The following is a 15349-nucleotide window of genomic DNA, read 5'->3' as shown; positions in this document are numbered from 1 at the left end:
CTAACGACTACAAAATTCCTATGCAATTTATTAATCAATTTTTTCGTATTCCTTTTTATTTTCTTTCCTTTTTTGTTTTGTTAAGTTTATTATGTATTTTGTATTGTAATTTTATTAGTTTTTTTCATTTGGTTGATGGGTATTATTTTTTGAAAGTTTAATTTAAAAGTAAATTAAATTAGTTAGACAAAACAATTAAAATAAATTATACAAAATTTCCCTGATTCCAGCAACTCGACAATAAGAGTTGTAAGGTGGAAATTTTGTAGGCAACCCCCTAGAAGAACATGTATTATTTTTTTTTGATAAAAGAAACGTAAAGAAATTGTGGATACTTTAATCCGATTTTCTTTTTCTAATTGTATCATTTGTTCTATTTAACATATAGACCCCACACACATACACACACTTCCCACAAAAAGCTGTAATGAAACTATTTTATAAATTTATTACAACAAACTACAACTTTTTTGTGTAATTTACATAATGTATTAATTATTATTATACAAGCAAAGAAAAAACAACAACAAAACTGCAAACCATTTATTATTGTTGAAATAATAGCAACCATAACAGATATTTATTTAATTATGATTTAATCATTTTTATTTTTTTTTTTCAAATTTATACAACAAAATAATAGATTATTATTAATACGGTTTGTTACTTACCACACACACACGTCCATTAAATGCAATTGAAACAAAAATTAAATAAATCATTATATTTATATATTTACTAAAGATATAAAATACAATCAAGTTTTCTTTAAGAATAACATTCTGTATTGATGTATTTTTGTTTCTTCTTCAAAAAACTAAAAACTAAAAAACAAAAAAAAAAAACTTGCAAATCACAAACAAAACACACTCGAGTTCTTATTTGTTTATTAAAAAATTAAAATTGTTATTCCATTTGCCTTATTTGACATAAAGATATGAAATACCCAGTCGAAAATTTAACAAAAAGTCAAAAGAAATGTGAGAATAGTTCGACTGAAGTCAATATCTTTCTAAAATAATAAATCCTATTGTGAGTGTTTATGCACTATCGGTATCAATTGAGGGACTATGACAATTACGCTAGATTATGTCACGTATCTACGTTCAATACTTCAGGGACTGCAAAGCGTAAAACATTGAGGGAAACACATCAGCATTGAAGGTAGAACGTTTGAAAAACAATGGGACTTGTTAATTTAGCCTGCCTCTCTATGGGCATTTGTTCTACTTTCGGTTGGGTATGTCATTAAAGTAGTAACCCATTGTTGTGTTTATTATTAATCATTCATAGGGAAAATTGTTTGGTATTCCTCTTAATAAAACATGTTATATAATTTAATTGGCTTGTTTGTACTTTATGCGTTCATTTAATATATTTGTTTGATCGATCTTCAAGAGTAAATTTAAAACGCTGTACGCAAAATTATAAACGAAAATTAAACAAAAAAAAAATCTAAAAATTAAATTGATAAGAAAAAAAATATATAATTTTTTAAAAGCAAATACAATTTTTTGGTGTTTTTGATAGGCAATTTTAGAATGAAAAGAAAAAAATTATAAACAAATAAATATAATTTTTGTGTTTTAAACCAACATATGGAAAAATATGGAATAACAACAAGAAATTAATAATTGGTATTAATTACAAGTAGATGCAACAACAAATTAAAATAATATATAGATATTATGTAGCAAATAAAAAAACAACAAAAACCACATTTCCTAAACCATTGGACAATGTTTTAACCATTGTCTTTTGGGGTTTTTCCAAACTAAATACAAATGTAGTGGAAGCAGTTATTAAATTATTCAACACTCAGAGTAAAAGTATCTTTAAAAAAAACAGAGATCTACAATTAGCAGTAGCATGAATGGAAAACTTTACAAAAACAAAACTTTTTATTTGCTTGACAACAAAATGAAACAAATCCTAAAAGACCACAACTATCACTACCATTTTTTATTACTATCCTAACATTTGTTAAAACTAAAAAGACATTGAAAATTATTTTAATTTTTCTCTATAATTTTATCAACAAATATCATCTCTTTGCATTCTCTTAGAATAATTAAACTCAAAAGTGCTCTTATGTTGATTTTCTTATTTTTCTAATTTATATTAATATTAAGTGAAGTTTTTTATTTTAGTTTTTAGGCATGTTAATAAAAAAGAACATAAACACACAGCCACTTTATAAATAATTAAACAACTAATAGACTCAAAAATCTATTAATAATTATTATATAAAAATATTAAAAACAACACAAACACAGAAAATTTAAATTTATGTTTTTTTCAATTTTGGGGGTTTCCTTATAATACCAAGAGAAGTGATTGAAAAAAGTACTTTAAAGTTTCCACGACAGATGGGGTCTACGATCCGAATAATACTCGGCCAACGTCTGTCACCTCAGCCCATTGTGTAAAAGCAAAAGGGCTGCTAAAACAACAACTTCAAAGTATCCTCAAGTTTTGCCAATGATGATAAAATGGTTACGTATTACCTATGTCCACTGTTTGTTATTATCCATTTGCTTCTTAGTAACTTCTGCTGAAAACGTTTATTATCTTGAGGAAAATATTGCTAAAGGTAAAGGAACAACTTCCATTAAAATACAAAAAGGAAAACAGATGGTCTACGAAAAGTATGTATACTATTTTAGACTCCTTCCTGAGAAAATTCATCCGGTAAGAATTTGTAAACTCTCAGTAACATAACGGCCAAATCTACTCCTCGATACACTCTCCTACAACTTATGCGCAAACAAACAACTTTCCTTTAATACGATGTAAAATATTAATATAATTATATTATTTTTCCATTTTTTTCAAATAGTAGTGACAGTGGTGGTTTACATTTGGATTTATAAAACTAACAAAGTAGAATACTCTCCGAATAGAACAAGTAAAATAAAGCCATTAGTAATAATAAAGATATTGGAATATTTTTCTATGACGCCTAGAAGTATGCAATACATTTGAACAGTAGCTATATCACAAAACATTGAATCAAACTTAATCTCTTAGCATTGAATACAAATTTGCAAAAACCAAAAGATAAAAAAAAACATTATTTCAAATTAGCATATGTAGCACACAAGAAAGAAGAAAACACAGTTACCCTTAAAACTACATTTGTATACCCCGCAACAACCTTTGAAACAGGGTATTATTTTTTGTTGAAATATTTAGAAAAATTAACTGTTATTTGTTCCTTTTTTCTTTATCATTTAAATACACTTTTTAACTACCGAGCCATTAACAAAAGAATTTATGAATAAATAAAAGAAAAGAAGAAAAAACAACAAAAACTGAATCTGACTCATTCCATACCAGAAATCATCGAATTGTCCAAATAAATTTAAAAACAAAAATATAAGAACAAAGTAAATTAAAAACCCTCCCTATAATCGTTTGTTTAAATTTATTCATTTGTGTTTAAACGAATTCTAAAGAAACTTTTGTATATAGAACAACAACATGAACAAAATTTTAACGTTAGAACTTTTCATCATACATATATATGACACTTTTTTACCGTCCCTTTTTTGTAAAAAAAAAAACAAAACAAAACAAAAATTTACTTATATTTATTAAAATTTCTGTTATACAAAAATGAAAAAAAAAACAAAATAAAATGAAAAAGAATAACAATTAAAAATTGTGATAAAACACAAAAAAGATGAACAGAATATAAAACAAACGGAACAGTTTTATGATATACAGGATTAATAACACAAAACAAAAACTTTGCAATTTTATCAAAAACTTTGAGATGTTAAATTTTGTGAAAGAAAAGTGATAAAAATAAGATTCCTCCTCTATTCAGCCTAACCATAATGTGTGTCTAACAGCAATTGTATAAGTCTTTCAATGACTTTCTTCAGGATGTGTCTGGCCTTTATCTTTCTTTTCACAAAATTTCATTTCACCATAAATTAACTGCAATAAACAATAAATAAAAATAAAAACAAAAAACCAAACGACAACATATTGATAACTGATACCTTATTAGAATTCTAAACTAAATAAATACAACAAAAATAACTCTACATATACATAGTACTATACAACTAAACAAAAAAATAACTCAAAGAAAATCCCCAATTTTTTAAAGATAAATTTGAAATGAACTAAAATTTTGACTTCCCCCTAACAAGGAATATCTGGATATTTGTAAATTAAAACATAACCTCCTATCCCCCCAATTCCCTAATTGTGAATATTAAAAAATAAATAAAAACAGTAATGGTTAAAATATCTAATAACGAAACAATGTTAAATGAAATAATTTTTAATAAAAAAAAAATAAAAACAACAACAACTTACAAAATAATATTTAATTGGGAAAATAACATACAGTAAAGTAAAGTAAAAAGAAAAAAGGAATGATAACAAAACCACAAGAAATAAATATGAATATTATTGTCTAATGGGATATTGAATAAAGAACAATATGAGATAACATATCTACAAGGTTTTTTTATTAGTGGCTTGAACTATTTGATTGAAAGGGGGAATGCGTTTAATAAACCCTATGTTGACGGGTTTAATAATAAATTATGTGAATGTCGTGTCGGTATTAAAAATGGGTCAGCTTTAAAATTATATGGCTATAACTTTATTCGGTTGATTGAAATCAGTACAAAAATCTAGTTTATTATCAAAAATAGGTTAAAAAATTGCATGTCAAAAATTCTCGTGTTGTGTTATTTAGTATACGGTCCAATAAACGCGTACGCAGAAGTCCCTCAAGGACTCGAGATAGACCATTCAAAAACTTGACATACAGCGAAATTCTTCTTCTGGGTTCTTAATAAAGGGGAGACTGGGGCACCTTCGGCACTTTTTGTTTAGAGCTATATATCTCAGTACTTATTCAACAGATATAAAAACTTTATGGCTGATTATTGACCTCTGTTACTCATTTATAAAAACTAGTACCAAAAACATATAATAAATTAGTATTAGTTAAACATTTTTTCAGTTTTGTAAAAAAGTCAAATTCGCCCGGGGTAGCTTCGGCATTTAATGGGGCACAATGACTTTCATCCTCCAGTTGTGTATGTTTACTCGATATTTGGTATCATTTGTTACCAAATTTTACTGTATGTTGGCTTTTTACTTCAAAGTCCAGTAAAAGAGAGTGTAATGAGATATCTAGTTTGACAATTCTATGCTTTGAACTTATTGAATGTTACTGTGTAAATTTCTTCTAGTTAGATTTATTCATCGCAGCCCAAAAGGAGTATTTCATCTGTCAACCGAACTGGGATTGATTTCAACATCTGGAATATTTTTCAATTTTTTTTTTAATTTATTATGAGCTATAATGTGAATTCTAAGATAATTTTCTGTATATACCCATAGTGGTGTTGGGCATCATAAAGTCGGGTTCGTTCCAACATAGCCCCGTCATTACTTTTTTTTATATACAATACCAATCTTCAAATATGCCATAATAACAGTAGTTTTTCTATTTATTTTCAACAAGTGCAATACAACTACTAAGAATAGTCAAGATTAGCTTAAAAATGCAATTTCATATTTCGTCGATTATTATCTTAAATCAATGATAACTTTTCTACGCGAGCCAATAGCGGTGAATCCGAATGATATTCAATACTACGAACTTGGAAATCACCAACCTGATTCGTAAGACATTTCAACGTGGATATTGAGAAACAACGAACCGGATAGTTGTAATAGGTGAAGTATTGACCATTTACTGCTATTATGAATGCCTTGTCTCCAATACCAAATGCAATTTTAAATAATTTGCCACGCTGAAATGGAAATTCACCCTCGGTTTCTTCATCATCAGGAGAGTAGCTAAGGAAATATAAATTTCAAATTAAACCGTAGAATGGAAATTAAAATGCCTCAAAAATACCTGCAATCTTCTCTCTGATAGCTGCGTATTACAGTGGCGGTATTGAAATTCACATGGAATTTTAATATAACACGTCCGGTGTCATTGCACTGAAAACAAATAGAAAATTCTGTCGTCGGTGGTCCTTTGGCGATACACTCCATGGCAACCACAGTTCCTGAAAAATGAAAAATACGCTTTTCATTTTTATTCAATTAAAGGTAGATTCTTGGTGACTTACCCGCCTCATATTTCCGTGGCACATCACTTTGAAATGCCAACTTTTCGGTGCATATCAAACTCTTGGGAAAGACGAGCGGAAACAACATGCGGTGATGGAATTGTGTTATCTTCTCAAAATCTCCATAAATCATGACATATTGAATTTGCTTAGGGAATTTAACAAATTCAAATGTACCATAAATGTTATCGTTAACATAAATTTCGAAACATTTCTGTAAGACGGCAATGCGGAAAGTAAATGTTTGACCTATAATAAAAAAGGAATAAATTTTAATTGGAACGTATAAAATTTAAATGGTTTTAGAGTGTATTCTACTAGCGCAAAAATCAAATTAATATTGAAAGCTTACCTGGCACCAGAGGATTCTTGGGTCCTTCACATTTCCAATTCTTTGATATTTCTTCCTGTTGCCAACCTTCACCAGGTTGAAACATAGAGCGAATTATTTGATTTTCTCGAAAATTTGCTTCGAGTTTTAAATAAACCGTTTCGCTTTCATTTTTCGCATTGATGTTGTCTGTCAAATCCAATGAGATTCTAGGAAAGGAAAAACGAAGTTACTATTTATATAATAGTGACTGAGAATATATGTTAACCGATTTCCTGTAATTTATCGATTTCTAATAATAAACCAAACTTCCTACTTTGTTGTCGGTTTGATGGTCGAGCTGGTTTTTTCCTTTGTGTGAAATATCGCATTGTCATGGAGCACAATGATTCGACATCACTTTTTTTACAGAACACCTTTCATTGGATTTGTCTCGTTTTCGAAGACCGTGTTCGTATTTTTTCAAAATTGCTTTGTACCATCTACGCGAGCATTTTAAGTAGAACTATTCTTAATATTGGCCATATTGTAGACATTCTGACTGCAGCTTCGAACTTGATAAAGATTTATATGAATATTACGGTAACTCTATAGTGCATAAAGAAAAACATTTATATCTTTGTATTAAAGGTTATCTGATGTCACATTTTTGCATTCCAAATTGATGAGGAATATTTTTGTAAAACATACTCTCCATATATCTCAAGTCCTTGAGTGTTTTTTGTTTTGGCTTTACATTAATGAACCATCATCTAAATATCACAAGAAGAGAAACCTAGATCCGGTGGTTACTTCTGACGATAAACGTGTATCTTGTTCTAGCACGATTTCTTTTCCAATGAGAATTTGTGTACTGTGGGTTTTCTTAACGGTTTAAGAAAATAAGGACGAAATTGATGCAGAAGGACTCTCGATAAAAGAAAATATTTTTCATTCGATTTGACTGAATTAATGTCATCTCAAAAATAACTTGCAATAGCCCCAAACATAGATATAACTCTAAAGAAGATTTTTTAGAGTTAGCATCAAAAAAGGAAAAATTTCGTCATTACACAAAAACTTTACCTAGGAGAATTTGTCCTTCTGAATTAATAATATACTCTCCAAAATTTTTCGTTCCCCCACGGAATTTTCCCCACCCCCAAAATCTTGTTCCTCAGTGTAATGAGCAGCAAGAATCTTAAGGTTTCTGTCAAATCTCATTTTGAACCCCACCATATTTTTGGTATTTTGAAGGCCGTATTATTGGTTCTCGTTAGGCTAAAATATGTATGCACATTATAAATATTCACACATTTTAAAATTCATGACTAAACACATGATATGTCGTCGAAAATGTCGTTCTTCCCGAAAGATGAAAACAAAACAAAAATAGTCTGAATCGAGTGTACTATGAAATATTGACAGAAACAAATAGAAAATTCTTTCTGAAAATATATAAAAGAAATTTGAGATAAAGAAGACGTGTTTTCTTGGTTAAAATAGGTAAGATTAAAATAATATACAATTATTTATATCATTAATTTAATGCATTGTTTTACTCTTAGGATGGGGCAAATAAATGGCAATTGGTGAAATATTTTAAGTAATATCCGAAAGATGTTTCATATTCCAATGCATTTTAATTTTGTTGTTTCGTTACTGATGATGTTAAAATGGAGATAATCATTACGCCAACTTCTCGCTTACCATGTCGCCCAAGTTGTCGTGCATGAATATTGCGACACTTGCGTGAAAATTTCCTCAACGATTTCACATTGCTGTCTGCAAAGTGTCTTCAAGGAATTGCCATTGTCTTACACGATTCGTTAATGTTGTCTGCAAGACACTTTCTACTGGGTTGTTTCAAATACACACTTTTCAAAATTTCTGTTTTTCTGTCATTAAACTGTGAGAAATATTGTAAAACATTTTCATTTCAAATTTTAAAGAAGAAAAACATATTGTATTCAATCCAAATATGCTTAATAATGTTATATTTTCCCATATAAAAATAGATTTGCTTCTGTTTCGCCTATTGTCATAGTATTGGTCACATATTTCCACTTCTTCCGAAGTTTTGTCAAAAATATCCTCATATTTTGTTCAGTGTATGAAAACAAAAACAAAAAGGAATGAATGACAATTTTGAATTTTTTCAAATGTTTCTCTTTTTATAATAGTGTGTGTGTGTGTGAGAAATTTGACACCCATCGACAGCCCATGGGATCTATTTTGAGCACTGCTGATATAGCTCCATGTTTTTACATATCAAACACATAAATATTCCGCTCCATTTTCAGTATGTTAAAGGTCTTTGTCGAGCTTTACAAGCTTACTGGTATTTGGTATATTGTTTTGTCAAAGGTAGAAACTCATGGCAAACAATTTACAATGTTTTGGCAGCCCCCCATAGAAGAGTCCCGAACAATTTTATTTTTCAAAAAACACATACAATAATTGTATTCGCTATTGTTAGACCAAATTTCCATTGTAACTGATTTTCAATATGTGTCCATTTTATAACTTCGTAACTCAAAAAGGGTAATTTTTTAAGTGTTATCTTTTTGGAAACACTGGTTTAAACAGCTCACGCACGTTTCATGTTTTGTTGCACTGTCTTTAATTTTGTCTTTAATTTAATCTTGACAATTGGATTCAACTAGATGATGCCGAGATGCGAGTTCGATGAACATTTTATTTCACGTTCGGGACAAGTCAATTGACCGCCTAGATTATGCAATGTAACCCCTTTAAACGGCATTTATATTAGAACTTTTTGCCGATTGACATATTGAAAGACAACATTTATTCGTGAAATACCTCATTCGTAAGCGGAAGGACCACTTGACTGAGCTCCCGGTGGATATGTTTGTCACAGTCAAAAGGAAACTAGAAAGACCCATAGTTCCTTTGAGAATATGCATAGAATCACTCCGCCCGTCTGACTGTCCATTATAAATTGTAAACAAAGTGCAGGTCGCATTTATGATCCGAATACGATGATCATTTATTTGGTCCAAGGACGAATATTGAAATAGGGAAAAATCGTTGCAGATTTACATACAGCTCCCATATATAGTTTCGTCCGATTTTAAGTAATGGTGCACCAAAGATAAGCCGATTGCCACAAAATTTTACACAACATATAACCTAACGTGTCGAAAGTTTTGTTGAAACCGGTTCAGATTTAGATATAGCTCCCAAATAAAGGTTCGTCCGTCTTTAAATGGTGCACAAAAGACACAGAGTTAGACCGATTGGCACAAAATTTTGCATAACGTACTGAAGTTAGTGCAGTCTAACGTTCGTCAAATTTGGTTGAAATCGGTTCAGATTTAGATATAGCTCCCATATGTATTTTCGCCCGATTTTAAGTAAATGATGCAGCAAGTACACCTAAGTCTGCTTTTACACGGTCTTTTTGTACACGGTTTTGATATAACACGGTTTGAAAATTGAATATTTTTAATTTTTTTACACGATTTTATTCCATTTAACACGATTTGAAATTTTATGTACTTTAATTTTTTTGTGAAATTTAATTTTTGCGAAGTATGTTCATATCAAAAAAAAGTATTTATGAAAGAAAAAAGTCTGAAACCATCGATAGTATCGATAGTTTGCGAACACTAGCTTAAAGATTTAAGTGAATTCTCCTTTAGCGCGTACAAACAATTTTTAGTGGTCAAAGCAAATGTGAATAGCACTAATTTAGGGGAATTCCCTTTTTACACGGTTTTTTTTACACGACTTCTTCTGGAACCAATCTACCGTGTAAAACAGACTTAGGTGTATAAACCTAACCTGTGGAAAGTTTCATTGAAATCGGTTCAGATTTAATGTAGCTTCCATATATATTACGTTGGTGCGTATGAAATGACGGATTCTCTTTACATGCAGACGTTTGTCTCCCTGTTTTCGTTATACTTTTGTCTTTGGCATAACCTCATTCATAGTCGTATTGTTCGTTGCCAGAGACTCATTTCAGCAAAATAGGTTTTCTTGGAGGTCTTCCCTTTTGTTATTTCTTTTGAATTTATTGCCGATATGAATTCTGGCGACATTCGCGTCTTTTTCTTATATGAGTACAAACTTGGTAATAGTGCTGCAAAAGCTGCACGCAACATAAACCAAGCGTTTGGGGAGAATACGGTTAACGATTGGAAAATGCAGCGTTGGTTCGAAAAATTTCGGACTGGCGATTTTTCACTGCAAAATGAGCCGCGCGGAAAACCCAAAACGTCTTTGAAGAATGATGACCTGAAGGCTCTAGTAGAAGCGGATCCAGCCGTATCCACGAGGGAACTTGCTATCAGAATGAAAGTTGATAATACAACGATATTGAGACACCTTTCTGAGATTGGCAAGGTTAAGAAGATGAACAAGTACCGCACGCACTGACAGAGCGAAATTAAAGAATTGCGATTTTAATTGTTTCATGCATTTAGAGCTGTTTTGAACTACTATGAAAATGAAGACAGTCTAAAAAAATCGATATCAAAGTTTTTTAATTCTAAAGACCAAAAGACCGGCATCTACGCTTTAAAATCTCGTTGGGAGAAGTGTATTGAAGCGAATTGAGCATAGTCTGATTGAATAAACAGCTTTTGAAGATTGATATACAGTTTTATAACATTTCATACGCACCAACCTAATATTTTCATCCGATTTTAAGTGAATGATGTACCAAACTCCCCATGTTTGTCAAATTGGCATGAAATATTGCACAATGTGCCCCGTCCTAATACTTTCTTTACAGGATTTTATTTAACGATAGCAGATAAATTTTTAAGGGTTAAGTTGTCCTCACTTTTGGGAATATACAAATTTCGAACCGGAACATAAAACCGTTCAAATTTTTTATACAGTAAAAACTCGCTAATCCGGATAATTGATTGCAGACCCCAATGCGGATTACCGAGATTTCCGGATTATCGAGTTTTATTAATTGGTTTAAATTTATATTAATTTGGTGATAATTTAATTATTTTTATGTTTTTATTAAAAATGAAAATTAATCATTTCAAAAATATGAACATTGAATATAATAGGTACCATTTTCAATTAAATTTGCAACGATTTTTTTATTAAAATAAAAAGTAACGTATCTTTACAATCCGGATTTTTGAGTCAAATAGGGCTGTGAAATGCAGTCCGGATTACCGATTAATACGGATTGTCGAGGTCCGGATTATCAAGTTTATACTGTATTTCAGATTTTTATAGCTGTAAAATATATACAATATATTTTCTTCATTGGTTGTTTAACCTCAGTGTTGAAATCGGTTGCCGTAATCTATCAGCTGTATTTTAAATTAATATTTTATCCAGTGGACGCTAATGCATTCAAAATAATATAAAAATTAATTAAATTATAACTAATTTTCAAAGTTAATTTGTTATTTAATTAATTGCGTTTATATCCGATATATATAGCGATCCGTACTTATTTGGGTTCGGTTTCACAATTCCACTAAAGACCAGAACATGCCCGAACGGTACATCTGTTAACACTTTTCCTTTCCAAATGTTCATATCGCTGCGTCCGTTTAAATGCAACCGATTTTTGCCGCTGATAACCGACTACTGTTCAAATTATGTCTGATTATAATTTTGTTTGATTTTTGCTTTATGTACACGATTAGAGGAGTCGTTTTGTGGATGTTCGAATATCCTTGTTAATGTTTATGTCAAATCATTTGATGGTTATGCAAAAAATAAATAAATAATAAAAAAGGAACAACAACAACTATTAAATGTTCACCACTTAATTTGTGAGACTATGGGGTAAGAACTTGCGATAGTTATACAGTGGGCTTTTTTACAATTATAATTTTATATGTCGGAAACTAAATGAATTGGAGATCCAAATAATGTTATTGTGGAATTTTATAAAGAATATAGAATTGGTCATTTGATTTCTCTGAAATTCAATTTTCTAAAATATCCCTTAGGGGAGAACTCATGAAAAAATATTAACAATTATTATCAATTGGGATTTCCAGCGAATTTCCACATTTGATATGCAGAACAAAAATAAACATATCCCGTACATATTTTTTACCCTCTACCATAAAGTGAAGTTTATATTGAATTTGTATATCCGTTTGCGGAATCCCCACAATACAATTGATCAAAGTACCATTCTATGTCGATTAAGCCATGTCTAGTTTTCCAACCTCTTGGTGCGTACTTTGATATTTCATTTTCTTCGAGCATACAAAAACTTACTAGCAAACAATTTTGAGTAGTATAGTATCCATGTAAGGGGTATAAAATATTCGACACGTTGAACTTAACTCCATTTTTAATTGTTTAAGAAGCAAATCATGTACATAATTTATTTCCAATCGTATAAACCGTCTAACAAGGAAAACTTTTTCCTGCATGGGCCCACAGTTCCACCAAACAATTTCCCATTTCTTTTTATGCGAATTCAATCCTTTCTTATAGTTTTCCTTGAGTTTGATATCCATAAATGTCGTAATTCTGTTGTTTCATGGGCAAACGACAAAATAACTTCAAAAAACTTGTTGTTATTTTCTGTTGACTAACCAACCAACCAACCAGCCAACCAAACAACAAACCAATCAGCCAAACAAGCAACCAAACAGCCAACCCCATCCAGACATGGCTCACAAGTCATTTCAATTTCACAAGACTGTTGCGTGTTTTCTGTGGCCCTACCAGTGTCAAGAAACCTAAACACAAAACTTGGCTTGGAAAAAGGCCACCAACATGAAACAAAAAAGAAACTATTTGTATTTTCTATAAAAATAATATAATTGAATACTGCTCATGATATATACGAGGGCAAGAGATGAGATTTACAAATGTTGAACAATATTCATTAGTTTTGAATAATAGAATTTAGAGAATTTAAATATAGAATTTGCAGATACATTTTCGTCCTTTTCCAGTAAAATTGTGTAGCTTATTTTCTTTGAAGTCTTCCATTTTTCAGTCACACTGCATTTCCAAAACTTCTCATAAATCCCTCGACATATACAATTTTTTTCAGCCGGGAAATCCCTTCCAACACCATAAAAATGAACAGGTGGAATAGCACGTGCATGGAACAAACTTCGATTGCATGTCCTGTCTTAACTTTTGCCTTCCACAAAAAAAATATTTTCTTTTTTTAAGATTTCAAATTCCAACTCACATTCGTCCTCTATTGTTGTTTATTTTTTTATTTTTGTTCATGCCAAATGGAGGACACTTATATCTTTAGTCAGTTGGTGTCTGGAGAAATTTTCTTAAGACTAAATATTTCAATGAAGATGTTGCCTAAAAATTTTTTATTAGGGTGGCCTTGTTCACTAATAAGTTCATCTGTTGTAATGAACCCATCATCCGAAAGACAAAACTCCATCACCTTCTCATCTTAGTTAATGTTCCAACTTCGCTAGGTTAGTTTTTTAATCCCCCTAGCATTACTATCAAAAATGTGCCTCTCGAACAAATTCTGTACCAATTTCATTTTTGGACAATTTGGAGTGGGCACATTGTAATATTTTTCTAAACCTAAATCAAGATCGAAGTGTTCATTTCACTGAGCTTAGAAGACAAAACCTCAATATGAATTCTTTTAACTTTCTAGCCTTTCTAGAACGCACAAGAGGCTTCCACTCATTCTGGTACCCAACAGTTAAAATTTTGATGAACTATAAACTTCTAATACCATACGAATGTGGGGACACACGGATCATTGCTTGTGGTACCACTTATATTGGTTCACTTTTAAGGCAAAACTTATCCATCTCATAGGGCATAGGGCATATTTCTACCAAACCTACATTATTTCGGATTATGATATTGCTTGTATTACCACAACTAGAGCGGAAATGTCGCGCTGAGGGCTATGGAATTTTTCATAAAGTTCCGATTATTTTATAGTTTTCGGTGGTGATCGGATGATATTTTGGACTGGTTACTGGTCGATTAATTATATAATTGTCCAAGACGTTCACATCTGAATTGACAAAATTATCATCATATTGCGTAAATGTTCACTCCGGAAAGACATGATCCTGAAGAGTTGTGAGTTCATGAATCAGAAGCTATTGGCCCTTAATCTGTTAACTAATTCTATTAATTAAAAGGTCGATTTTTTAAATTATCTGAGAAATTTGCAGAACAAAAATTCTGATATAAAAAAAACACACACACACACATTTGATGTTACTGTTAGATGATTGCTTTTGGTTGATCTAAAACTCTTAACCCTACGGCCAATAACCGGGTACTTTTTTACCTTTTTTTGAATAAAAATGCTGTAAAATTTTTAATAATGGATGGCGTTGTTCTAATAAAGATATTTGTGATATGGAGTATCTTATAATGTTGTCTTTGAAATAATTGTTTGGTTATAACTGAGTGGTAAGTTGCTCAAAAGCGAAAAATCAGCAGGACTAACAAAAATCAGCAGAAGGACAAACAATAGATGTATTCATTAACATAGGAAGATTTATAATTAGAGAGAAAGAAGCGTGTAAAATGTCATCTAACAAATAAACTACAATAGCCGCAAAGATATAGAGATTTTTCTTTACGAACTTTAGAGTTACAGTCGAATTCGAATAAGCGAACGCCGGTTTATCGAAAAAAAAATCGGTTAATTGAAAGTAAAAATGTTAAACTAATGTTTCGGATGAATTTTCAAACACTTTGCTTCGCTTAAAAGAAAACCCGGTTAATTGAAAATCTGTATAAGAGAAAGACTTTTTTGTTGAAAAAAAAAACACAAATATATGGGCAATATTGCCAATTTTTTAATATTCCATTTTCAAAAAAACAGCTTTTTTGTTATTGTGGCACATCAATGATTTTTGGTACACATATAGAGAAAAATGTTCTGACTCCGAAATCGTTCGCGATCACATTTTTGGTTGATGCGCGCAAAAGTTATCGAGGTTTT

At 30.7% G+C, this 15349-nt stretch overlaps 1 protein-coding gene across 1 annotated transcript; it reads right to left on the bottom strand.

Moving 5' to 3' along the window:
* Window positions 1–5536: 5536 nt before the first annotated feature.
* LOC133324696 (uncharacterized) lies at window positions 5537–12013 on the bottom strand. The gene is made up of 5 exons (XM_061533537.1): window positions 11876–12013; window positions 6469–6656; window positions 6117–6365; window positions 5897–6053; window positions 5537–5835 (listed from the first exon to the last, which is right to left on the bottom strand). The coding sequence occupies exons 1-5, from the start codon at window positions 11962–11964 to the stop codon at window positions 5568–5570; spliced, it is 951 nt and encodes a 316-aa protein (XP_061389521.1). The 5' UTR covers window positions 11965–12013; the 3' UTR covers window positions 5537–5567.
* Window positions 12014–15349: the final 3336 nt, after the last annotated feature.

This window comes from Musca vetustissima, unplaced genomic scaffold, assembly GCF_032173495.1.
Source record: "Musca vetustissima isolate MV318-11 ecotype Yass unplaced genomic scaffold, APGP_CSIRO_Mvet_v1 utg36638, whole genome shotgun sequence".
In the NCBI taxonomy this organism is placed as follows: Eukaryota; Metazoa; Arthropoda; class Insecta; order Diptera; family Muscidae; genus Musca; species Musca vetustissima.
This window is presented reverse-complemented; position numbering and strand designations above follow the sequence as displayed.

Bases quoted from the DNA above. Each gene is read 5' to 3' on its own strand.
- LOC133324696 (XM_061533537.1), bottom strand. From the start codon at position 11,964: ATGAACATTTGGAAAGGAAAAGTGTTAACAGATGTACCGTTCGGGCAT. The intron at 6,366-6,468 runs GTAAGCTTTCAA...TTTTTATTATAG, and splicing joins CAAGAATCCTCTGGTGCCAG to GTCAAACATTTACTTTCCGC. The intron at 5,836-5,896 runs GTATTTTTGAGG...ATATTTCCTTAG, and splicing joins TATCAGAGAGAAGATTGCAG to CTACTCTCCTGATGATGAAG.